Here is a 26,384-nt window from a genome sequence, read left to right as displayed (position 1 = left end):
GTCTCCGGGTTAATCAGTAGTGTTGGAAAGTGGAAGGACTGCTCAGCTTTGTGTTTCTTTCATTTAACGAATGCAAGACTAAACTCCCTTAATGAAGAGATGCAAGTGTGTGTCATGAATGTAGAAATTACATTTCTTTTTATTGTTCAGTTTGATTTTTAGAAACTTAAAAAATAATTTGAACCTAGCTTTCTTTATTTCACTTCTGCTGTTTTTGGCTTGTTTTGCTGTTCCCAGACATGTTCGAGTTTACTTACCTCCATTGGAGTCAGGCACACCAACCACTTACTGCTCCAGAGCTTTGGAATTCCAAACGCCGTTAATATTTAATGAAGTTTTCCGAATCCCTGTGCATTCAAGTGCATTGAAATTAAAATCACTGCAGCTGTATATTTGTTCAATTGACCACCAGCAGCAAGAAGAACTCTTGGTAAGTGGTCCATTTTTCCTGAAAAATAGTATGGTATTGTTAATAACAGTAACGTATCAGCAAAGGACACCAGAAGGACTAATTTTTTTTCTTAAGCATAAGAGAAGTGTAGCTGGAATTTGAAGGGAGTGATACGGAGCATCTCTTTGTATTAGTCATAATCGGGGCTATTTTTCTTTGTAGATAACAAGAATAACTGATAGAATTGTTTGTTTGAGCTCTGTCTTATAAACAACAAGTACAGGCAGTGCTCGGATTTATGACACAATTGTTTCCTGAAAATTGTGGCGTAAGTCTAAATGTCATAACTCAGAACTACAGTCCGCTCCATTGCGGGACCAAGCGTCGTAAAGTCAAAACCAGTTGTCATAAATTGAATCAGGGTGTCAATTTAGAAGCAATCATAAGTGCCATTTGTCATAAGGCAAATATTGTAAAGTCGAGGACTGCCTGCAATTAAATATAATTTAAGGATGGGATTTTCAAAAGCCATTTTTCAAAGTCAGTGGGCTTGTGCTCCTCGTTCACTTAAGAATTTGTGAAAATCCCCCTTTAAATGTTTAAAAGAAATGAGCTAAAAGGAAAGAGTTACTGGTCTTGGAGAATGCCAGCATTTTAATATTACTTGCTGTATATTTGTGGTGTTACAGGCAGTCCTCGACTTTGCAACGTTCGACTTATGACGAACGGCACTTACAGTGCTTCTGAATTGACACCCTGATTCAATTTACAACAATACTTTACGATGCTCAGTCCTGCAGTGGAGTGGGTTGCGGTTCCGATTTACAATGTTTCAACTTCCAATGCAATTTTCAGGAACCAATTTTGTCACAAGTCTGAGGACTGCCTATATTTCATCACTTTTTTAATGCAGAGCCGTGCTAAAATGAATAGAATGCTGGTAACACCGATTCCTGTGAGACTTGGTAGATTAAGAATACTAATAATATATTATTACTTAGAAAATTATTGTATTGGAAAAGGTAAAAGAATTATATAGTTGCTGCTGCCACCAAAGATTGACCAAAGAACAGTTCAAAGTGTTGTATACAAACCGTCCTTTCTTAGTGGCCTGAAAATGAATATTCTTACATACTCTTTCAGTTGTGAACTTGCCCTTCATACTCATAGTGATGACCTTCTGTGTTGTCATTCCGAAAACTGTTCAAAGAAGAAGATCACAGCCTTCTTTCTCCATGCTTTTTATCCATGTATCATGTTCATCTTTCTCTTTCACCATTGATGCCTGTACCACCCCAGCTAGTGATTTTCCCACAGAAAAAATTCAAAACTCAATTCAGCCTTGATTAAACGAGAGAACATAAGAATAGCCATACTGGGTCAGACCAAAGGTCCATCCAGACCAGTATCCTGTCTACTGACAGTGGCCAGTGCCAGGTGCCCCAGAGGGAGTGAACCTAACAGGTAATGATCAAGTGATCTCTCTCCTGCCGTCCATCACCACCCTCTGACAAACAAACAGAGTCTTGGGACACCATTCCTTACCCATCCTGGCTAATAGCCATTAATGGACTTAACCTCCACGAATTTATCCGTTCTGTTTTAAACCTGATATAGTCTAGCCATCATAACCTCCTCTGGCAAATAGTTCCAACAAGTTGACTGTGCGCTGTGTGGAAGAACTTTGCTTTATTGTTTTTTAAACTGACTGCACCCATTAATTTCATTTGGTGGCCCTAGTTCTTATATCATGAAACAAGTAAATAAACTTTTCCTTATTCACTTTCTCCACGTACTCATGATTTTAATACCTTTATCATATCCCGCATTAAGTCTCCTCTTTTCCTTAGCTTGAAAAAAATCCTAGCTCTTTAATCTCTCCTCAGATGGACCCGTGCCAAAACCCCTGATCATTTTTAGTTGGTCTTTCTCTGAACCTTTTTCTAATGCTAGCTATTATTCCTTTTTTGAGAGCGGAGACTCAGCTGTATGCAGTATTCAAGATGTGGGCGTAACATCAATTTATATAAGACAATAAATATTTCTCCATCTTATTCTCTATCCCCTCTTAATGATTCCTAAAACATTCTGCTCCTTTTTGACCCTCTGCAACTTTGTGGACGTCTTCAGAGAACTAGCCACGATGACTCCAAGATCTTTTTCTGATTAGTTGTAGCTAAACTAGCCCCCATCATATTGTTTGTATAGTTGAGATTATTTTTCCCAATGTGTGTTACTTTACATTTATCCACATTAAATGTCATTTGCCGTTTTGTTGCCCAGTCACTTAGTTTTGTGAGATCTTTTTGAAGTTCTTCACAGTCTGCTTTGGTCTTAACTATCTTGAGCAGTTTAGTATCATCTGCAAACTTTGCCACCTCACTTTTTACCCCTTTCCTCCAGATCATTTATAAATAAGTTGAATAGGTTTGGTCCTAGGACTGACCCTTGGGGAACACCACTAGTTACCCCTCTCCATTCTGAAAATTTACCATTTATTCCTACCCTTTGTTCCCTGTCTTTTAACCAGTTCTCAGTCCTTGAAAGGATCTTCTCTCTTATCCCATGGAGAGAGAAACTAAGAAATGTTCTTCTTCGAGTGATTGCTCATGTGTATTCCACAGTAGGTGTGCCTGCTCGCCACATGCACCCTTGTTGGAAGTTTTTCCCCTAGCAGTGCCTGTAGGGGAGCGCCCCTAGCAACCCCTAGAGTGGTGTCTCCATAGCGTGGTATAAGGGATGCTGCGTGCTCCCCCCACCCTCAGTTCCTTCTTGCTGCTAGTGAAGGTGCTTTGGAACTGCTCTGCTCCAGCTTTGCTGTAGCTTGTCCCCAGAACTCTTGTTCGTTCAGTGTATGTGACCTGTAGTTAGTACTCGATTAGTTTTAGTTTAGTTTAGCTAGTGCACCCAGGCCAGGGCATGCCCCGCTCCCGGGTTTTAAGTTGTGCGACGCTTGTAGGAGCCCGATGCCAGTGAGTGATCTGCACGTGGACTGTTTACACTGTTTGGGTGAAACTCATCTCAGCAATCGCTGTAAGATTTGAAAGTTGTTTAAGCCTCGGACAAAGAGAGAGAGAGAGACACGTTAGGCTCTAGGCTATCCTCCTGGAATCAGTGTTAACCTCGACTCTGTGCTCTGAGTCGGCACCGGGCACCGCGATGTCGATGCGCGGCAACCCCCGCAATGCCGTCTATTAGTCGGCGCCGCTCCCCATCCATGGAGCATGTCAAGAACTGAGCGTGGGGGGAGCACGCAGCTAAGTGCACAGCTAGGGGGACTCCCCTATGGGTACTGCTAGGGGGAAAACTTCCAACACCAGTGCATGTGGAGAGCACACACCCCTATTGTGGAATAGACATGAGCAACACATCTCGAAGAACACCAGTTCTTTTCTAACTGTCTTTTCTCCCAAGTAGCCCTAGACTTCACGGATATAGGAAAGAAGTACAAGTATGAAAGTTACTGTATAGCTTCTATCTTGAAGTCCTTGTTTGACTGAACTAATCTGTCTCTGACTGTCAGAGCTTTCTCCTGGAGGAATATTTGTGCCTTTAAAAATACAAACGTTTCTAATACGACCCTCTGCCTTTGATGTTTAGTGTCAGTATCTGCAAAAAATGTTTTTCTCTGGTATTGAGCCAAAATAAATACCAGCTGTGGAACAAGGCAGTCCTTTTTTTGATGATGCAACAAATATACCAAATGAATAGTGTCTTCCCTTATGGTATTCAATATTGACATAAATTATGGCAGATGTAACCATTTTATTTCCCAATATATTTTATTTTTGTTCATTTCAAAGTCATTTGTCCCTTGTGCTTTGTCCATCTGTTTAAACAGAGCCCCGGGGAACTTTTGGCATGGAAACACAATAAAATAAATACTTTACATGTTTTCTAATTAATTCTTTTTTTTAAATCTGCTTAAAGTTAAATTACAATTTCTGAACACATTTACTAGCTTACTGTACTATTAGAGACACTTCTTCAGCCAACCTGTATTGTGAGAGATCTAAGCCGTACTTTTTACAAAACTCATTTCAGTGAAAGAGACCCCTGCTGGTAGGTTCATAGCATAGAAATGTAAAGTCCCATTGCTAGCTAGATAAACGCGTAAGTTGTAGATGGATGAATTAGGCTAAATAATTAAAACTCATACATTTAGTTAGAATCACTTCATCCCTCTTTGTTGCCCCCTTGAATTTGGGGCATCAAAGGTGACTTAGGGAATAAACAAAATTTGTTTCCTTTGTATTTGGCTTCTTTATGATGTATAAGGAAAGCTTGAAAGTTTTGACTACTTGTTTTTTAGGGTTTGGCTACACTTGAAGCTGTACAGCGCTGGGAGTTAAGGCTGTCTCCCTACAACTGTGTAGGGAAAGCGCAGCAGTGTGGCCACACTGACAGCTACCAGCACATTGTTGTGGCCACATTTGCAGCATTTTTAGCGCTGTTGGGAATGGTGCATTATGGGCAGTTATCCCAGTGTTCAAGCGGCTGCAACGTACTTTTCAAAAGAGGGGGTTGGGGTGGAGTGTGACAGGGAGCGTGGGGGAGACAGAGAGAGTGGATTTTTTGGAGCCCATACTGTGTCAGCTCCCTGCCTTGCAAGTTTTGACCCCTTCCCCCACCCCTCTCTCATTCACTCTTAAATGCAAATAGCCTTCAGACCAGATAAGCAGCTGCTCCGATGGATTCCTCCCCCCGCCCCCTTGCCCTGCTGTTTCTCTCCTCAAGCAAACACTAGCTGTGGACATTTCCTGCCTGCCCCTGCTCGAGCAAACAATTGCTGTTTGTGTTTTTTAGGTAAGCAGCTCCCAGAGCCCCGAGTTCACAACAAAACAAAGAGAGTTCTTTAGTTAAAAGCATTATGGGAAAATTCCGGAGGTCAGTTACAGCGTAATAAGATTAATCACTGTTTACACTGGCACTCCAGCGCTGCAGCACCAGCGCTGTTCTCTGTATTTCTCTCGTCCATGTGGAGTACAACCAGCGCTGTAGCCAGGGAGATACAGCGCTGTATGTGCCTTGCTAGTGTGGACGAGGAGTAAGTTACAGCGCTGTAAAGCCACCACCAGCGCTGTAACTCTCAAGTGTAGCCAAGCCCTTACATAGCAATATTTGCGCCCGCCACCACCTTCCTGTAAACCAGTAGAATTATAACATTAGAGAGATCTTGCAAAGGAAACTTGATTAACTGAGAACAGTAGTGATTTTTATTCAGAGTAATTTTTTTCATTAATGACAATTCATTCATATATTTGAGTTAAACACTGGAGCGAAAAGCTGTCTTTGTAAAAGATTAAGAGCTGAGATTGCTAATAGTGTCCAGTAAACCTCAGGAACATCAAACTTAGCAATTTGAGTCAATTTAAAAACAAAACCCTTCTCTTTTGTAAGGATGCAGGATGGGAAGAAAGTATTTTTTTATACATCATAAATGAGCAAAACAAGGGAGACTTTATAATTTTTTTCCATTGCAAGTCACCCATAAGGTGCACTATTTTGATGCAGTATTTCTATTAAATGGGACAGTTCTGTGGATGGGAAGTGGTAGATTGTTTTCTTTGCTTATTTTGGCCTATCATTTTTACAGGGTATTGCTCAGATTAGCCTGGCTGATCATGAGAGTTCCACTGAGATGCAGCTTCACTGGTATCCTCTCCAGATATTCACTGGTTCAGACCCACAAAGGGTGAAGGACAAAAACCAGTGTGAAGAAAGCACTCCACAGAGTTCTGGAAATACAGCTACAGTGAAATCGGTATGACCAGGAAGGAGCAGAATTTTTCTTCTATTATAATAGAATGCTAAATCATATGTGCACGGATAATCAAAGCAGAAGAAATGTGTGTCTTGAAAAGAGGTCTCATTTTTCCCTGCTAAATTGTTCAACTAATCTGCAGCATTTAGGCTACAGAAAATAGAGTCATCATACAAAGTTTCAGAACCACTGAATTTTAGTAGAAAATATAGCTTTCCAATATGGGAGAGTGCTTTGTGTTCTGTTAATGATTTAAAAACCAGTATTTTGAAAGTATTTTATAAAATAGAAGTATTAAACTTATTTTTTCCAGTGTAAGGAACACTACATTGTAACTGGTTAATTCCTTTCTCTGAAAGACTATTAGTATTAGGCTGTGTTTTCTTCCAGTTGTATACGTTGATACTCCTCAAGAATCTGAAAATATCTTACATTTTGCAGTATCTTTAAAAGAAATCACAAATCTTATCCAGTTTTCCACACTTTGCTAGAATACAGGCTCAGATCCTGCAAGCACTTATGCGAGTGCTCAACCCTAATCCTATTACTGCTATTTAAAATATACATAAAACATTCACCCTTTCCCAATGAAAGGCTTCCATCTCTTTGGGGAGTTCCAGTAACTGAACAGCATTTATGTTTTGGTCACCTAGTGAATATAGAGTCATGATTCAGGTCACACTTCTTTTATTCTGAATATTCTATAAAAGCTAAGTGCTGGTTTAAGCTGTTCTGTTTGAAGCCCGTTTTCTCTTTCAGGATGCAGTGACAGCCCTATTAGCTAGGACCACAGCTCAGCTGGAAGCAGTGGAGAGAGAGCTGGCGGAAGAGAGAGTGAAATTGGAGTACACAGAGGAAGAAATCCTAGAGATTGAAAGAAAGGAAGATCAGGCAGAAGCTGTATCAGAGAGGTAAAAATATTAGGTTAAACCCTGATCAAAAAGAACTTGTAAGATCTTGGCTGAAGTTTACACTGTGGTTCTGTCCTCGGATATGACTGTAAAAACAACAGACCTTACTCTGAGTTCTGCTCCCTGCCTGTATTTAGTGTATAAGATCATTATGGCCTATCATCACGTGGAAGCAGGAAGGAACCCAGCTTGCCTCTCAGATCCCAGGTTGCATTTGCAGTGATGGCAGCTAGGAAAGGGTTGGAAAATGTCTTTTTGTTACAAACTGAGTACATATAACCTGGAGATATTGTGAAACAGAAAGCAGGGAACCCTGCAATGCCATTGTTGCAGTCACTTTCTAGAATGTAATTTGCGCTTTAATTAAAATTCCGTTGTATTCATGAAGGGAAGTTTAAATAAAACTGCAAGTTGCAGAGGAAACAAAATTGAAATGTAGGCAGTTCATGTCCTGACTTTGCAAACACCTACACGTGTGTTCAGGATTGGGCCATACACATTTGTGTTTAAATTGTTTATATATGACCTTGTACAAAAATTAGAAATGAGTTCACACTATAAAAGGATGCATTTTCTGATGGAAGAGGGAGGGAGGGATTGATTTTGTTATACGTTAACAGTACCACAGTGTTCTATTCTCCTAACTACTCTCACTTACAATAAGAACAAAAAGATCCAGTTCGGACACTAGAGATACAACAGTGCTATCAACTGGACAGGGTAGGAAATGTACAAAAATTAAGGACATTCACAACCCTGATTCCACAGCGCATTTTAATGAATTTTATAAAACCCCATAACTCTCTTGTAAAATGCAGCATGGGTGGATTACATTTGTCAGCAGAGTGTTGTCATGCTTCTGAGTTTTCTTATTATGGGGATTCCTTTTTTAAATACTCAGCTAATCCTGAAATTATTCATATATAGAGTAATGTTTTCAGAAGTGCCTGAGTGACTAAAGGTTTAAGTTCTTACTGAAGATATGTTGTCCACATGGATTTCACTGTTAGTACGCTTATACCCCATGTACATGAGATTGGATTCTTTTTGCCAGCAGTGCCCATTTAGCCTGATGTCCTCACACCCTCCATCTGGAGATATAAAGGGCAGAATGGGCCCAACTATCCCTTAGTTCTTTCTTACTACCTGTGGCAGTGAGATGGAACCCCTGCAGTGTCCACCTTTTCTCTGCACACTGAACTAGTGTTATTTATCTTTGTTAATTGCCTGTTGGCAATATATATACTATAAAAGTAATTACTTCTTAAATAAGATTCACATATGCTAGAAAACTTCAGTTAGGCTAGCGATATGTAATAGAAATGTGGCAGAAGCGAAATCTCTAGGATTCAAGACCTATCTCTTGTACAATATTTTGATGTCTATTGACCAGCACTCCCAGCGTCTACTGTGCAGAAGAGAGGGACGCATTCCACGGCAATGTTCCATTTGTCAATCTTTCTCCAAGTGCAGTCCTCAAGAGAGCAACGTAGACCTCTTCAGACATTGAATGGAAGACTACTGGCCTCAGCCACTTGGTCAGTCTCTCTCTGTTAGTGCCCAGAGAGCCAAGATTCCACCCTGAGCTCTCAGGCTCCATCTTCTCAGAGTTTTCATGTGTCCATCACTATCTTGGCATCCTCTGACAGGCAGAAAGGAGCACCGCCCACCTGTTCCTATCAATCCTATTTTGTAGCACCTGTTAATTAAAAATGCCTTATTAATAGCCTTTACCTCAGCTCAAAGGGTAGAGTGGATTCTGTTCTCCTTGTACAGTGTTTCGTAAGGACAGGGTCACTGTCAGGCGTCATTCCAAGTTAGTGCCCAAAGTTGTCTCAGTGTTTCATATAAACCAATCCATTCACCTCCCATTTTTTTCCCCAAGCCTCACTTAGCCCCAGAGGAAGCCAGCCTTCACACGCTTGTAGTAAGAGCACTGTCTCTTTACATTGACAGGACAAAATCATTCAGGAACATACTTAGACTATTTGTCATCTCGGCAGGTAGAGCTAAAGGATATCCTGTATCCTTACAAAGGTAATCGAAGTGGATCTCCAACTGTATAAGGACATGCTAGGAGTTAGCCAGCTTAGATCTGCCTGATCATATTAGAGTTTATTCCACTAGGGCTCAGGCACGTTCTGCTGCTTGTTTGAACAATGTCCCTGTACATGAAATTTGTAGGGCACTTTAAGCTTAGGCTGCAGATGGTACAAGGGTATCTAGGGTGCAGGCATGGCTCCAATTGATCAGTGGCCAAAAGAGTCCGATCTTGCACATATGGGGTGCATGTGCACCAGGAGTTGAATCTGTGTGAACAACCCATACTGAAGAACCAGTTACCGCAGGTAACTGACCATACTTTCCATTTTAAAAAATGACTGTCACGTATGAGCCTACGCCTCATTGAAAGCCAGTGGGATTTAGGCTCCTATAACACTTAAGCACTTCTGAAAATTTTACTGAGTCCAGTATGGAAATTTATTTATTTAAATAATGTTGAAGCCTAAAAATGGACACACAATTCTAATCCACATATCTAGTAAACTAAATTACCTAAAAGTGGAAAGCCTGTGTATCAACTTGTGCATATTTCTGAAAACAACATTGCTATCAGATGTCTAGATTATCAGAGATTAAATATGACCAAAATTTTGAATTATTCTAACAAAAAGAGTACCTTTTTTCTTGAATCGTTACCACTTTTCTTGACTGCAGGTTTGTTACAACTTTAATCCTCTCAGTTTCTTAGACAGCCATTCAGATTTAAGGACCTTCATACCAGACTTGCTACTTCACCTGTTAGTTATTTTATTTTTCAGTTCCAGTCTGCTTTTACATCATTGCAGACTAATCTGTTGAGTTCTTTTGTGGTCCTAATGAGATACCAGCCGCTAGAAAGTGTTAAAGGTGTCCAAAGTAAACCACGACTCTTTTTCCTGGCATATATTGCTATAGCAGGAGCCTTTCACCCTCTGCCACCCACAACTTTGCTAAATCAGTACACGCAGGACGTGGAGCCTAGAAATTCCCAGAGAACCCATTTTAGAAATAGATAATCTGTCCAGATCTGGTGCTGAGGACTTCTCACAACTCAAAAATTGTGGTAAGATTTTTTTTTGCAGTGGAGGACAAAATTTACTATGCTGTTCGGGGAACAGGGGAATACCAAGAAGATTATTATGGAGTAAAGTTAAACTGCATTTAATAGTCCTCAGAATAGAGTCTTTGCATAACCCATACCATTGCTAAATTAAGGTAAGCAATTAAATAGAATTAAAGTGCAACATGCAGTCTGGTATGGTAGCACATATTAGCAAAACTTACTTTATTAACAGGGCAGAACTTGCCCAGAGTGGACATAGTGGAATCCCTGGACTCTACTATATTGGCTAAAACAAGTTCCTCTCTATTTTGAGTGACTCATCTGGGCATGGACTTCAAATGGCAAACTCATGAAATCATGCTTCTGTTCCACAAGCTCACATAGCTTTTTCTGTTGTTAGCACTTGATACAGTATTTGCTTCTCATTCAGATGTATGGGTCTCAACATTTTGCTTCAGGTGTTCAGAATGGGGCATCATGTCCACGGACAAATTCCACATAAAAGATTTAATCCCTTGTGGCACATTCCCTCGATATTCTAGAAATGAAAGAGAGAGACAGTTTCTCTATCCTGAAAAGATGCTTTTAGCGGCTGCATTCAGACTTTCTTTGCTGTATGCAACAATGAAGATTTTTGCTTTTTTCCCCCGGCTTTTGAAAGAAGGGCAATTCAGCAGTTAGTACCTTAAATATGTTGACATGCATTGATCTTTGTCTTTTATATATGAGTGAACAACATAGCTGATAGGTGGTATGAGTTCCAGGGTTGTCCATTTTTGAAACTCATTGTGAAATATGGGAGGAGAGATGTCAGTGGGTCTGCAAGACCTTTGCTCTTTTCCCTTTTAGTTTCTTTAGGGACATATGGGCTGAGAATCCCAGTTAGATCTGTTTTAAAGCTGCATCTTCTCAAGAGTCAGTAAGTGAACAACTTATTTTAGTATTACTGTTTTTGCATCAGGTTACTGCAAGCAGGTTACTGGCTTTGTCTTGCAGAAACAATTTTTTTTGCCTTTCCTACCAACAAATTAGCCATACAGGTCAGTCTTTAACTTTATTTTCAAAACTAGGACCTCCTTTTGTAAAGCAAGTACTTTTTTAGTCTCACTTCCTAGAATGACCCACTTTTAAGAAAAGAAACCTCTTTTGCCGATGCCAAGAATAGTTTAGGCCCTTAAATATTGCTTATCCATTTTTCTTTTTGCTTGGGCTTGTATTCAAAAGATATTTTTAGGTTAGGGTTGCATTGTCTTAGATAAAAGTTGCATGAGGAAGGCCGCTTCTTTATGCAGTGTATGATCAACCTGTATGTATTGATGCAGAAAGTCTCAGCAAAAAACACCGTGGCTGGACTTTAAAAAGTGACTGCATAATTGTAGGTCTAGTAACAATATTTGTAGTTATTCAAGGTAAGATAATGACATGGGCAACCAAATCTCCTACTATCGGATGTACATTGCAAGCATCAGGAATGGTCCAACCTCCAGCTGGCTAAGGATCTGCTGCTGGAGGCGTTACACCAGATTAACTGTACCAACAGCCTGATCTGGTATAGCTCTATCTATTTAAGAAAAGGAGCAGGTCCCAGAAAGGTGGACCTGAACCATTTAAAAAAATAAACATAAGTGTGTTCTCCAAAACCAGCTACGTGGTGTGATGAGTTCCTCGGGTACTGCTTTGTAGAATAGAAAACCAACAGCGAGATTTTATACGACCCTCCCATTGCCCACTTTATAGAGTCTTGATATTGAATATCACATCACAAAATGCCCTCATAAACTGCATAACTAAAGAGTTCTGTATTCTTCTGCCTTTTAATTACACCATGTTCCTTTCTTTTCATGTTATAACAGATTTTAAAAAGAGGAACTGGCCACTTTCTTTATGGTTTTCGTAATTTTGAATACCTTCAGTTAGTGCTCCTCTTGCTCTTCTGTTTTACAAGCTAAATAATCAAGTCTTTGCAGTCTTTTATTTTATACATCACTGTTTTTCCTGCTGTTAGTTTGTTGTGTGTAAGAGGCATTTTGTCCTTTTATTTATTTTAATGCTCTTTTTAAGGCTGGGAAGTGACTTTCTGGGAGGACTAGAAAAGCTGGTTCTTTCCTGAAAGAGTTGAAATTGATTGATTGATTGTTTGTCTGTTTACCTTAGAGGTCCAAATAGAATAATCACCTCATTGAAGTGGAATGAATCAGAACTGCAGGAACAAAATTTTTGAAAAGGCAAATTATCCTTGAAATTCATTAACATGGCACATATTTTTCACAATTCCATCACATTTCTTAGAGTTCCTTGAAATGTTCTGTCCTTAGGAGTTGGCAAGCAGAATCTGTTGACAGTGGATGTAGTAATTGCACTCAGACCAGCCCACCTTATCCAGAGGCATATTGTGGAGATTCGTTACGTGGACATACGTTTGCAGTTCAGGCAGATCAATACAGTTCTGGGAAAGTGCAGCCTCCGCCCCTAAAGGTAAGTAGAGAAAACACTGTCCTCTTGAAGACTGGCAAATGCCTAGCACACTGCGCATTACTTGCACTAGCTGAACTCATGTTATCATGTGATCAGAAAATAAAATCAGAGCTGTATTGAAAACCCTGACACGTTGTCTGCAATGCTGAAAATCATAATCTATATTAAGTTGTTAAACTTACTCTTTTTAGTTACTTTTGAGGGAAAACCTGCATGTTTTCTCTTAATTTTATTTCCTATTATTGGATACTTGCCCAGTTTCTTTTTGAACAGAATCACTTTGTCAACTCAAAAGATGAAATATTTTTGCTCCTGCATAATGAGTGAGTAGAGACTGTGTTCCCTAGAAGTGTTGTGGAGAAGGCCATCCCCAAATGCAAGTACTCGTACCAACGTCACATTCATGCAAGATTTTTAAAATGTAAAAGCGACAAGGTTAATTTGTTACCTTGCTTTCACTTTGTTAAAATAAACATAGCTGGTTTTCAGACCAAATCTGATGTATTGAAGGCTGTACGTCATTTAAAATGTTTTGTTTAAGGAGTTAAGACATGGAACAGGTCCCCAGTTGTGTAAATCAGTGCAGTTTTGCATTTATTTACACCTACTGAGGATCTGGCCCTGTCAGAGTGTGGTACGCTATTCAGTGTCACATTGTGAATGGTCCATACTGAATAGTTAAGTGAACCATCTAAAAATTTGGAGAGTTGGTTGAAAGCTTATATGTTCAGGTTCTCCAAATGCTTTGAGGTTTTTCTGTGATATCCTCAAAAAAGTTTCCTGGTTCCCTGTGACTGACTTCTCTCTACTTTTGTAATAACTTAGTTGTGGAGTTGCTCCCTTCATGAGAATCAGCACAGTTTTCTGAAAAGTGATTTCGTTCTCTCTGTCCATTGAGATAAGAGCTTAGGCAGCTGTCCAGTCCAGCAGAGTGCCTGTGCTATTTGGTGATGTGGCTATAGGATGCTCCATGTTAATCTCCTGATGGTTTAAGGCCCAGCAGAAAGGCTGTCAGCACTTGCAAACCAGTCCCACTATCTTGAATTGTATGGTTTTAGAATTATGGTTTCTTAATTGAGAGATGATTCATGAACTGGACATATTAATTAAAACTAGATCATAACTCGGCAAGTTTTTCTGCTTTTATTGTAGAAGAGATAATTGGAGTAAATGTACTGTTTTTGGCTGTGATTCTAGGTGGATAAAGAGACTAACACAGAAGATCTCTTTCCAGAAGAAGTTACTGTTCTTCCAAAAGAGAGAACCTGCCGCAGGCCCCGTGGTTCTGCTTTTGTTCGTAGTAGCACTATTGTTCGATCACAAACCTTCTCACCTGGAGCACGAAGTCAGTATGTTTGCAGAGTGAGTAGAATTTTTTTGTGGTTTTCTGTTCAGAAACAAAGTGTGTTAACATGTGCTTTTTTAATACTTACAACATATTTACAAGAATCAATATCTATATATTTTTAAAGTTCAACCAAAAATTCTGCATTGCATTAAAAAATTATCACTGGAAAGAGTTCATTGATAGGAACTTAGTTCTCTATAAAATATTAAGAATTAAATGATAGAATAGTCTTTTAGAGTCTTATGATAGATACTGCTGACCTCCATAACATAACTCTTCTTTGGTTTTTGTCTATTTGATGTTTAGTTTAGTGGAGTTCTGGTCCTTGCTGAGAATTCATTCTTGCTACCATAATACAAATAACAACTCACATAGCAGCCACCTGACACGCCTTGAAAGTGCATTCTTATCTCACTCTGCAAGAGGCTCAGATAAAATTGCTGCACATTTCTATCCAAAGTGAAGCACTGTGTAATGCAAGATACTATTTTATTATATATTGTTTAAAGCAGGCATCTCATTGAATCTGAAAAGCTAGTAATTTAGTGACATTGGTGTAAGTGGGGAAATGGTCCCGCTATTGTGGGGAAACTTCCCTGGATTATACACTACCCTAGTGGAATTGGCTAGCAAAAGATCTGAGTCCTCACTCCCACTTAGGATGACCAGATGTCCCGATTTTTGGGTCTTTTTCTTATATAGGCTCCTATTACCCCTCCACTGCATCCCGATTTTTCACACTTGCCATCTGGTCACCCTACTCCCACTCCCTTTATACAGAGGCCTGCCTTACCTCCCCTTCCACTCTCCTGTGCGGCAGAGTTCCGTAACCCCAATAAGGCTGGGCCCAAGATTCCTAGGGGGCTCGACCCCCAGTCCTGTTGTGCTCACATAGGACCAAGGCTAGGGTGCCCCATGCCGGGGTGCTCTCTCTGCACTGGTTGCCTCCCTTACCCACTGGTCATTGCATATAGTTCAAAGCAAATACAATTTATTAAACAGAACTAATTTTAAAAAATTAGGAAAAATATGGGAAAGGTTAAAGGAAAACATGTAACACCACCCTGTGAAGACTAGGCAACCACAAATAGCTGCCGCTGGAATGTAAGAGAAAGTCACAGTCTGTTCCTCACAGGTCCATAGGGTGACCAGGTGCCCCAATTTTATAGGGACAGTCCCAATATTTGGGACTTTTTCTTACACAGGTATCTATTACCCCCCACCCCCGTGCCAATTTTTCACACTTGCTGTCTGGTGACCCTACATGTCCAAGGCCTCCTGCCCAGGCTGTGCTGTGGTGATACTGTAGCTCTGGCAATGGCCACACACCCTCAGGCTCTAGGTGGCAGGACCCTTCTCCCCAACATCAGCCCCTCCCCTCCCCCCCCTACACACTCTGGCCTGCAAGATCTCTTGGCTGGGGACATCTCCCTGCGCTCAGCCTGCTGCCTGGGGTCCCTCCTCGCTCTCCTCAGCTGCTCACCGCACCCTGCTCCACTCTGCCTCAGCACTGCTTTTTGGGCTGCTGCTCTGGATCTCTGCCTGCTGCTGTTCTGCTCCCTGGGCTGCTTCTCTGCATCTCTCTGGCTCTGGTTGCTGCTCTCTCCTTACCTCCGCCCCACTTTGCTTCTGGAAGCTCACAGAGGGGGGTTGGACTTTGGGCTCCTGACTCGCTCATTGGCCTGCCTGCCGTGTCAATCAGGCTGACCTGAAGCATTGGCCCCTCCCCATTGGCCCGGGGAGTTTCTGTCTCAGGGTCTTGATTTCTCGTTGGCCCTTTCTTTTAATACTGGGAGAGAGCTAAAAAAAACCCACTAAGTTTCAGTAAGGGGCCAAGAGCCCTTTACATTGGCATGGATCACTGTTGATGTTGCGCTCCCTGTCAGTACCCAGCCCTGGCTGGGAAAGCTAATGATCTAACCAGCGGACCAAATTGAGTGATGAATCCTGGTCACATCCCACCTTCTTGCAAATACGCTGAGAAGATTGGCTTATTATACCCAACGATAAACCACTTTTGGTGGTAGATCACTCTTGCTAACCACAACAATCTGTTGGCAATTTAAAAAGAAACATAGTGAAACACATGGACCATCTGTTAACAACTAAACATTGTTCAGAAACTGCACAACAGAATTTTTTTAAAGTGAAGGCAAGTATGAACTTATGATGCAATCTGAGAACTTCTGTCCATTAATGTAAGTAAATCCCAAGTGTCCTAGAAGAGTATTCTGTTCTCTATCTTTTTATCTAATTGTAACATTTTTAATTCCAAAGCAGCCATGAGAAATGTCCATTTATGTTTAATATCTTTTCTAAACAGCTGTATCGTAGTGACAGTGACAGTTCAACCCTTCCAAGGAAGTCACCCTTCATCCGCAATACATTGGAAAGGCGTACTTTGCGCTATAAGCAGGTATACTGCAATATATGAGCATGTGGATTTTTCTCTGCTGAGATCTTCTTTACAAAGTGAAGCAGCAGTACTCTGACCTTGATTTCAAGGTCAATGTTAAGACAATTTTTATGAAGCATCTGTTACTGTAATGTAATAAATTAATTGAGTTTTTTAGGAGAAGAGACAGATATTTGAGGTACAGTCATAAACAACTGCAAAAACTTGCCGATCACCTAATGACCAATTTAAATAGATACTGATTATGAATTGGTTTCATTATCCAGTGTGTTAAAACACTATGGATAAGACTGTGCTTGGCTGCATACCCACAAAGTGCAGTGAGACCAATTAGAAATCCGTTACAACCCTATGTGATCCACCTAGACCTTGGTCCTAGGTGTTCAGGAGTAAGCAAGGCTAAGTACCCCTTTAGTCTCTTACCGGAGCAAGGGGGCAGGGAGTGTGCGGAACCTTGGTTTTCTCCCTCATATTTGCTGACCAGTGCATCTGATCCAGTGTGGGAGGTGTTACAAATTATTGCTGGAAGAGATGAGTAAGAAATTGCTATTGCCATCAGAGCAAGGAGGAAGCTTGGAAGGAATTTTTACTCAGGATGTTTCTCTTGAGTCACAATGCATTTTGGGTTTACTCCCGAGTGGTGTAGTTTGTACACCACCCTTTGCTGAAAGCTATTCCTGAAGTCATCATTTAATAGTAAGAATTTCATGATGGCAGCGGAAGGTATGTAAAATAAGAAAGTTTGGCTCACAATCCTATGAATATGTATGGACTAAGACATCTTACCAAGAAAAGGTGGTTAGTTTTTTTAGACCAAAATTTGGATCTACCATCAAACATGACGTGAAATAGTATACCTAATGTACAAAATATGTTTAGTCTTGTCACAGTGAGATTGGTACGTTATATCCAAAACTTCCCGTGCCAGAAGAGTTAAAGGCATATATGAAATGTCTGCCTTAATCAACTAAGAATATATCAATATAACATGTTTTGAATAACATCTGTTGTGTGTTTTATTTGAATTATAATAACCCAGCAGTCCTGTAGATCTTCTTTGGCTGAGCTTATGGCAAGGACGTCCCTAGACCTGGAGCTGGATCTCCAGGCATCCAGAACTAGACAAAGGCAACTGAATGAGGAGATATGTGCTTTGAGAGAGTTGAAGCAACGTCTAGAAGATGCCCAACTCAGAGGGCAAACTGATCTTCCCCACTGGGTCCTTCGGGATGAACGATTCCGAAATTTGTTGAAGGAAGCAGAGAAACAGGTATGGTTTCTTGGGCTGTACATTGGGCATACTCAGAACCCTTGATTAAAGCCTGCTTGTGCTGAAGTTAAATGAATGGAACTTCATGATGTTACATGATTTCAAATAAAGAGTTTCACCCTGGATACCCTTGTTGTTGCCCTCATGAAAACATCATTTCATTGATTATTATTGAATACCCCATTGGTGACAATTACTGGAGGATGACATTGTTAAAACTCTCTATCAAAAGTTTGATTTTTGTGGTATTTTAAAAGCATTTTCTGATATTGCTGTAAGTTATAGATATTTAGTAGGGGAATCGCAATGCATTCTTTTCCCCATAGGCCTCTGGATGAATATCCACTGATTTGATATTTTATCTTACGTGAGTGTTCTGCATAATCTCCTCTTATTGTGTATGCATACTGTAATTCCCATTGACGGGAAAGAGAAATGTAACAAAGCATGCTGGGGCAAATCACTACCAAAAATTGCCATTGGATTTTCAGTGCCCACGTAGAACAGACATCATCTCTAGCTTACGGTCTCATTTGAAAGATGGGAATATAGTAAACTACATGGAATTTAACACGTCTTTCTCAGGAGCCATAAGGACTGAAACAGTCCTGTAGCTCTGAGGAGTCTAGCTATTTCAGACCTTGTGCTTGGCTGGTTTCATTGAGATGAAGTGGGAAAGCACATTATTTAACCAGATGTCTTGGTTTCCATGTGTTTCCAGCTATTCATTTTTAGTTTGGTTTTAATACTTTTCAGACAAGACAAACCAAATTTGAACATCACCAAGAACAAGTAGCTGAAAAAATGCTAAAGAAAGCATCCAAAGAAGTATACCAACTGCGTGGACAGAACCAGAAAGAGCCTATTCAGGTGCAGACATTTCGGTAAGCAATAACATTGGTATTGAAAAGAGCACATGTTTAATCCTTACAGGTCTCTGTTGGTTTTAATGTACTAATGTTTTATTATAGTAGCTCCAAACCACCTAGCTTCATTGTGTAGTGTCCTATGTATCTATAACCTTTACTTAGATATTGGTGTGGGCCTGTCTTCATTAGAGTGCTTTTCTTTTGAGCAATTTGTGGTACAAAGACTACAAACCAAAGTGAAGAAGCGCTGTCACCCAACGTGCAAATAAAAAAATGCTGTAATACAAAAAGAGAGTCTCCATATTTATGTACACATATTTTTAGGCTATAATTCTAATTAGGGCAGCTGCTAACACCACCATATGCTTTGGGCTCCAAGCTCACATGGTTTAAGTTCTCTAAGAACCAGTTGCATCCTAATATGCACGGTTAATTACATAATGTTCTATATGTACTCTAGTAAATAGCATTCTACCCATAACTGTTCTTTCTTACTATTCCAACCACAGTCCTGTTTCCCAACTGCTCTTTCCAAAAATCTGTGCTTTGTATCCTTCCTCATCTCTTCCTTATCTGCAGCTGCTGCTGCTTATAGTTCTTAAGTCAAATATACAGTTTTAAACTTTGCTTACCAGTGACTTTGGTAAATATTAACATGCATTTCAGATGATGATTTTTCTGATTTTTAGTATTAAAATAGCAGTTTATTTTCTGTTCATATGTATACTCCATGTCGTAAAGTGTTTAAGTGTAAATGCTTGCAATGCAATGACAGTGTAGAAAACACAGCTAGTGTCTCATATTAGGCAGATGTTCACAGAATGCTTTGGTTGTTAGAATCTCTTTTCAGTGAGTGTGATTATTGAAAAATGGTACTATAATGGTAACAGGAAAGCTTAAGTGAAAAAAAAATTAGGATTTTAATTTCATTTTTCATTTGGGAGATGCTGTCAAAAATCCCTTTCTCCTAGGCTGACAAGCAGGACATCAGGAGAGCAGAAATTGCAGGGTTGGTTTCTGGTAGCTCTCTAATTCCAGCAATAGCAGTGCCAACTTAAATCCTGCATATTGGGGAACACAAGGCAGGGAGGAAATAAATCAGATATATGGGCTGATATGTAGAGATGAAACCATGGATAGTTTCTAATCACATTTAATCTACTGTGGGATAAAAAAGTGTGAAGAATAACAATGTCCTTATTTCAAATATGAATGTATCCAGAAATAGACAGTTACTTTCTGAATGTGTTGTCAGTAAAATCTGAAACAGTACAGTTTTGTCCAGTGAAGAGGAACTATGCAACGCTTAGCCAATGTGTAGAGCCTGGTGTGGTTCTGTGTACTATGGAGCAGCTTTCATCCAAAAAGTAATAGTGTCTATGGTTTATATTGTCAAGGAATTTCTGTATTCCCCCTTCAGTTCAATCCTGTATAGCTAGTAGTGGATACTAGTAGTGCTTTTTTTGTTTCTTCCAAAAGACTGATTCTATGATGCTGACCTCCTTTGCAAAGCACTTTGAGAGCTACTGATGAAAAGTGCTGTATAAGAGCTGGGTGGCATTTATTATTGTTGATTATAGCTATACAATATGAGCCTGGTTTACTATGTTTATAAACACCTCAATAAATACTTGATCTGAAGAATTTAATAATAGCTAAATAAAGATCGATACAAATTCAGTTTCTTGCAATGAAAGTCTATATATATGTATTTGTTTGACCACCTTTTTATATCTATTGTTTTCAATGACAGAGAGAAGATAGCATTTTTTACAAGGCCAAGGATTAACATACCTCCTCTGCCAGCCGATGACGTGTAACATGTTGCATTGTAAACATGAAGTATTTATCTATCTGTTTTATTTTAATGGAATTATTAGACTAGCTAAATTTCTTTTTAAAAGTTTGTGCAAAACCTATTAATATACACCTTTTGTAAAAAATAAAAACATAAAAAAAGTAAAAGTAAAAAGAAATATAAATAAATATATATATATATACACACACACACACACACACACACACACACATACACATATATATATTTTATAATAGTGACTACAACAAGGCTTGGTTTTTCCTTGTTGTGAAATTGACATCTCTGAAGACAACTTATTTTATAAAAGATCAGTTATCCTGTTAAGAGTGTGTACAGTTTTTATGCTGTTTTATTTGATTTAAAGGCTGGAAGACAGAAACAAAGTGAGTTCAGGCAAATTCACTGTATTGTAATTTATTTATAGCATATTTTTCCTTGAAGGAAAATACCTACTTTAAGATGTATTTTAAGACTGAAATTTTGTTCTTCAGTATTTGTCATGCAGTAGAATGGAACCATTGAGCTGGTTTTGTTTCTGATACCTGAAATGAAAATACTATGTTCTAAATTTGTCACTTTTATCAGCTTTACTATCTGTATCGTATAATGTAAATTGTATTCTTCAGCACTGTCTGTGTTATAGCAAAATATTATCGCCTGCAGTGTTTTTAATACTAATTAAAAATGCTATTCAACATTGCAGAACTCATTTGCATGTTCTTACTGTGCACTAATAGATTGTTCTCATTTCAGTTGTGTTTAATATATCTTTATATTTTTAACTAGATTCTCAGTTTAAACGGAGGGAAGGAAAAGGGTAGCAGGTCTTTGTTTTGCTATGATTTAATAAAGATGGAAATGGGGCAGGGGCGAACTTGCCATATTAATAAAACCAGTAAAAGAATATATCATCTGAGTAGTTTTAAAGGTTGTGGCCCCATTCAGGAAAGTACTTAAGTCCTATTTTCTGGAAAGCATCCCTATTCAGAAGGGGGGTTAAACACATGCATATCTTTTTAAGCATGTGCTTTGAGTTAGGCACTTGTGTAAATGCTTTCCTGAATAGAGATGATTTTCAGAAACAGGACTTATACCTCTGCAAGAAATAGCTCACTTGGTTGGCAGCTGGGCCAACGGAGTGATTTTATTTGTTACCATTTGCTTTAACATAGGTCTGTCACCCTAAATTCCCGATAATGCCAGTTTTGTGTCCTTGCATCATGTAAGTATGTAAAAATGCTTCTTACTAAACTACTATAGACAGTTTTTCTAATATTTTTGAATGTGCATTACCTAAAGAGAAGGGCACCCCACGCAAGACTTATTTAATCTAACTGTTGGAACATCCAGTGTGAAAATCAAGGACTCTTTTTTGGTTAAAGGGACATCGTCAGGACAGATTTGGCCCCAAATTTAGGTTTTGTAAAAAGCCAATAAAATTGCAAAATCTCTGACAAGTAGATTGTCATTTATTTTTCTAAACAGGTAAAAATTCCCTGCAGTGTTAGGACTGGTATACTGTAGCATTATGTAAGAGCATGAGAACCTGAAAGTTAAACCGACTGGGTCTGTTTTCATTGTCCAAGCTGTGGAAGAAAGTAAGCAGAATATAAATAGCCAAAGTATATTGAACATTATTAGTAACAAAGACATTTGTGTTTTTAAATTATATTCCTTTTTACCTGATATAGTGTTTGTAAGCTCCCTGTTCATCCAATCTGGCATGAAAAAAGAATATTTGGTTTTATCATACTAACTGCCTTCAGTCCTCTTTTCTTGGCAGTGGTATTGGTAGTTGTAGATAAGGGTCTCAAGCCCACGAAAGAAAGATTCAAAAAATGAACAGAATATAAGCCAACAAAAATAGTTACTTATTTAAAATAAATAACTAAAAATCAATTGAAGGAATTGTCTGTGTTGGGATGAAGATCTGAGAACACCATCTCTTTCAGTGCTCATTACCTGAATGGCCCAGTGAGTCAGAGAGAATAGATCTGTCTCTTTGACAGTGATTGCCATTAAAAAGACAGTATTTACCAACAGGTGCACACTGTGATATCTGAGATGTCATAGACTTGTCATATACCTGGACTAGGAAATAACAGTCCAGTATCTAATGGCAAATGTTCTTGTTTGTTTTTTTTAATGGTGCCTATTGTACAGTATCACTAGAATGTTTTGTGAGTCCAAGATTGACTGCTGTAATGAGTACTCTTTTGATGTGGTAATGAGTTATAATATTCAGTATTCATCTCTCTTGTTTTTGTCACAGTTTTGTACGATTGTGTCATTTGTATTATTTGGAAAGTATTTCTTCTACAGAATAAAATAATTTACTATAAATACAAATAGAGCTTTCTTATGTACCACAATATAAGATGTTTTTGAAATACTTACATATAGGTCCTTCTAATAATACCGTTACAAAGCAATTTTGTGGGCTGTGCAGCATTGTTATTTAGATGACATCACTATAATAAACTTTCATCTAATATTAAGTTAGGGAGCTTGTGAAATCAATCAGTCCCGAAAGGTTACCTTGAAGGCTTGAAATGGATCCAGAGTGCTGTGTATGGGAATAATGTCCCAAAGCCTTAACACTAATACCTCCCCTTGAAAATAAGTTCACATCTGCATCAGAGGCTCATGGTTACGACCTTTTCTGGGCGTATTTGCTACTTTTGTATTACTATGAGCAATTTCTCTGCAGAAAAAAGGCTGTTCAAGATTTCCTTACTAAGGTTTATTTTGTGCTCTGTAGACAGCTTCATCATACTACAACTTCTACTTCTTCTTTAACAACTTATTGAGCATCATAGTTCCTAGATGGAAATCACTTCAAACAGAAGTAAGATATACAGTATAAGTTAATTTTTGAGTTTCTTTCTGACCTATTACTAAGCCACACTAGGACATTTTTTTCAGAAGACTATGCATTCAATGTGAAAATGAGTATACAATACACATGGAAGACAGTGGATCACTATGCTGCAGAAAGGTGGTGACCTGATGGTATTTGTGTAACCCTGGGCAGCATAAGCACAGAGAGGGTTTATAGCACTCCAACGTATGCTGTTCTCAGTTCACTGTTTACAAGGCATTATGGGTATAATAGAGCTAGACTATTTTTAACCTGACTACTGGAAATAGCCTTTGGAAGTTTTAGCCTTCACTCATTGCTGCCATCAAGATAACAACAGAGTTAAAGGGGATATGCTGGAATTGCAACACTGTATGAGAACAAAGTTTTATGTATTTCTTTTACTCGAACAAGAGTACATATATTGCAAGATGATAGTTCAAGGTAAGTGTTACATGAAGATGACAAGGTTCTTCTAAGTCTTAGATGATTACGTATGTTGTTAACTATATGTCCTGTTGAGCATAATAAAATACCGGATTTTATCCCAGGAAGGAAGACTATGTTCATTACGAACCCAGTGTACTTTTTAACTGTAAAGAAACTCCGCAATTGGAAGACCTGAGAGATTTGAAAAGGTTCCATTTACAGGGAGAAGGTTTAAAATACTCAAGAACTTTTGTTATATGGAAAACAAAACTATCTCCTCAAAGAAAAAACCATGTATACAGTACTACTGCTTTTTCACCTTTCAATATGAGAATATAAACTGAGCAGATTCTTTGGTCCATTTCATAATGTAGTTGCCGGAAAATAGTGAGGAATCATATTGAAAGGCGATGTGTGTGTTAACTATTTGGAAATGGTGGACTTCAGTTATGTGGTTTAAAATATTCATTTGACTGGCTCTCTGGAAAATGCCTGTGTTCTTGATTAAAATCTTTTACAGTATATTTTAGCTGCACGTGTTTTTGTAACCTACAGAAGCATATAGCTGATAGAATTTTATTTTTTATGGTGAATTAGTTATTCTGCACCTTCAATCCTTAAGCTTATTAGTAATGAGCCCATCGTACTAAAAATACACACCAATGATGAGATAGAGAATATAACTTTGGGATGAGTTCAGTGGGACTAATATAGAAGAAGGGAAGAATCAGACTATTAATTTAGAAGTTTCTCTACACAAAAAGAGAGCCCTTTGGTGTATGCTCATTTGATTCGAGCCATTCACTCCCTTGTTTATAGCCAGGGTTATGGTACTAGGATTATGTTGTATGTAATAGGAGGTTCCTCAGCTGTGGCCTGTAAAGAACTGATGGGTCACATGGTACTTGCTCTCCTTATTTTGAACTGCTGAACTCCATTAAATGAAACTCCAGGTACCTTCAGGGTGGGATTTTCAAGAGATGGAACAGCGTGGTTGCTTCCATTGAAATCAATTGGAGTTTTACTCCTGATTCCAGATGGAGCAGAGTTAGGACAGCACTGAGCACTTTTGAAAGTCCTATCCTAAATACTTTCCTACTGCTACTTTTCCATGCACACAATTGTAGCAATTGGCACAGAGCTCTTACATCATTATGAATGAGGATGGGGGAGCGGTGATCTGGCTGACCATGAATGTGCAGGGAGGTGGATCGTAAGCCAGTCTCTCTCTTAAGATGTGGCCCACACAAATAAAATGTTTGAGAAAACCCATACATAGCAGACTAAGTGTCAAGATCTAATCTCTTATGCAAAGTCCATGTAAATAGGATTTGGTCAGAGGATCTGCATGGGAAACCAGGGAGACAGGCACTTCCTTCAACCTAGAGCCCAGATTTGGAGCAGCTGTTTAGCCATTCTGAAGTCACTAATCCAGTTTCCTATTTACAGAATCACCTGCTATTCAGTCCCTACCTAAGGATTTGGCCCAGTTGGGTATACATAGTTATGGAGGCTGGCTATTTGTTTGGTCTGCCGCAAATTTGTTACATGAATGCAAAGAGAACTGCTGCAGAACTGCTTTGTTAACCCAAAAGGGTATGGGTGGAATCCCTCTGTGTGCCCCGTCCATAGACTATTAATGGTTCCCCTAGTGCAAACATACTATTTTATCCTACCTATTGTTAGGTAGCTAATTTTTCATAGGTACTGTATCACAACAGAAGTGAATTTCGAGGAAGGCTTTGACCATGAGAAGACTAGTAGAATTGAGGACTAGTTCAAAATGTGTATTCCAAGTGAAAGAGAGACCTGTGGGGGATGCAAAGAGAATATTGTAATAAAAGTGCAGTACTTAAGACAACACCCTAAACATTGCTGTGTTTACTCTCCTGTTTGGTATTGAAAAGGTCTTCACTGAAGATCATTAAGGCTAAACCAAATGTATATTCAAATAAGGGAGGATGAATAATATCAGTGTAATGCTATAATAAAACATAAAAAGAGAACATGCTTTTACACAATTATGTATATCTAGTATATTTTGTAAGATTTCATTGAACTGTGTCTGTGAAAGGTAAATCTAGAGGCGTACACAATTCTTATAAAAACAGCATTTATTTAGAACAAGAGAACTGGGTGTGCTCGGAGTGGTACTGTAATTAGAGTAAGACTCAGTCTAAACTTGTCCTTAGAGAATGGTTCTAAATGTGATCTCCTGAATGACCAACGATTTGGAAGTCAGAGCAATGAAGATTGTGGGTTTGGGGCTTTTTTTGTTTTGAGGGTTTTTTAAGTTATTGAATGTATTTTAAGTGAATTGTTAGTAAAAGATTCTATGGAAAAAATTCAACAGGAATTTGACAGATAAGAGGGTAAACGTGGCACATAGGAAAAGAACAATTTCAAGCACAAGGGGCAGCATGGAAGAGAGAGGGGAGAAAGATGGGTAGGCAAAGGATACAGAAATAAGTGGTTAGGCATGAACAAGCAAAATGGGAGAATAAGAAGAGCTCAGAACATAGATGGAGGGAAGTATTGAACTTTGGAGCTAAGGACAGGAAGCTTGAACATGAGGAAGATAAAGGGTTCAATGAGGGTGTGAAATGGTGGGAGAAAAATGTTTTTTGCCTCTGCATTTTTGGATTGACTTGGAAAGGAGTAAGGTGAGAGAAGCATGTTGGAGGATTGAGAGAGATTATAAAATTGTTGTTCGTGCCATTTTCAAA

General features: G+C 39.0%; 2 protein-coding genes across 4 annotated transcripts in view; both read left to right on the top strand.

The window, feature by feature from the left end:
* WWC3 (WWC family member 3) overlaps window positions 1-21,833 on the top strand; it is a 181,995-nt gene extending 160,162 nt beyond the window's left edge. The window contains exons 15-23 of one of the 2 annotated variants that reach the window (XM_032779753.2): window positions 238-430; window positions 5,988-6,155; window positions 6,915-7,066; window positions 12,488-12,647; window positions 13,845-14,009; window positions 16,319-16,411; window positions 17,454-17,681; window positions 18,438-18,565; window positions 20,304-21,833. In XM_032779753.2, the coding sequence (XP_032635644.1) occupies window positions 238-430; window positions 5,988-6,155; window positions 6,915-7,066; window positions 12,488-12,647; window positions 13,845-14,009; window positions 16,319-16,411; window positions 17,454-17,681; window positions 18,438-18,565; window positions 20,304-20,370 (1,354 nt within the window). In that variant the 3' untranslated portion in view covers window positions 20,371-21,833. Of the gene's footprint in view, window positions 1-237; window positions 431-5,987; window positions 6,156-6,914; window positions 7,067-12,487; window positions 12,648-13,844; window positions 14,010-16,318; window positions 16,412-17,450; window positions 17,682-18,437; window positions 18,566-20,303 lie in introns of both variants that reach the window. The other variant, XM_032779752.2, reaches the window with a different exon arrangement.
* Window positions 21,834-23,552: 1,719 nt separating this feature from the next.
* The window catches only part of CLCN4 (chloride voltage-gated channel 4), a 75,227-nt gene continuing 72,395 nt past the window's right edge, over window positions 23,553-26,384 (top strand). For both annotated transcript variants that reach the window (XM_032779754.2, XM_032779755.2), the window contains exon 1: window positions 23,553-23,673. In XM_032779754.2, coding sequence (XP_032635645.1) covers window positions 23,583-23,673 — 91 coding nt within the window. In that variant the 5' untranslated portion in view covers window positions 23,553-23,582. The remainder of the gene's footprint in view (window positions 23,674-26,384) is intronic.

The sequence above is a fragment of the Chelonoidis abingdonii genome, chromosome 1 (genome assembly GCF_003597395.2).
Source record: "Chelonoidis abingdonii isolate Lonesome George chromosome 1, CheloAbing_2.0, whole genome shotgun sequence".
Taxonomy (NCBI): domain Eukaryota; kingdom Metazoa; phylum Chordata; order Testudines; family Testudinidae; genus Chelonoidis; species Chelonoidis abingdonii.
This window is presented reverse-complemented; position numbering and strand designations above follow the sequence as displayed.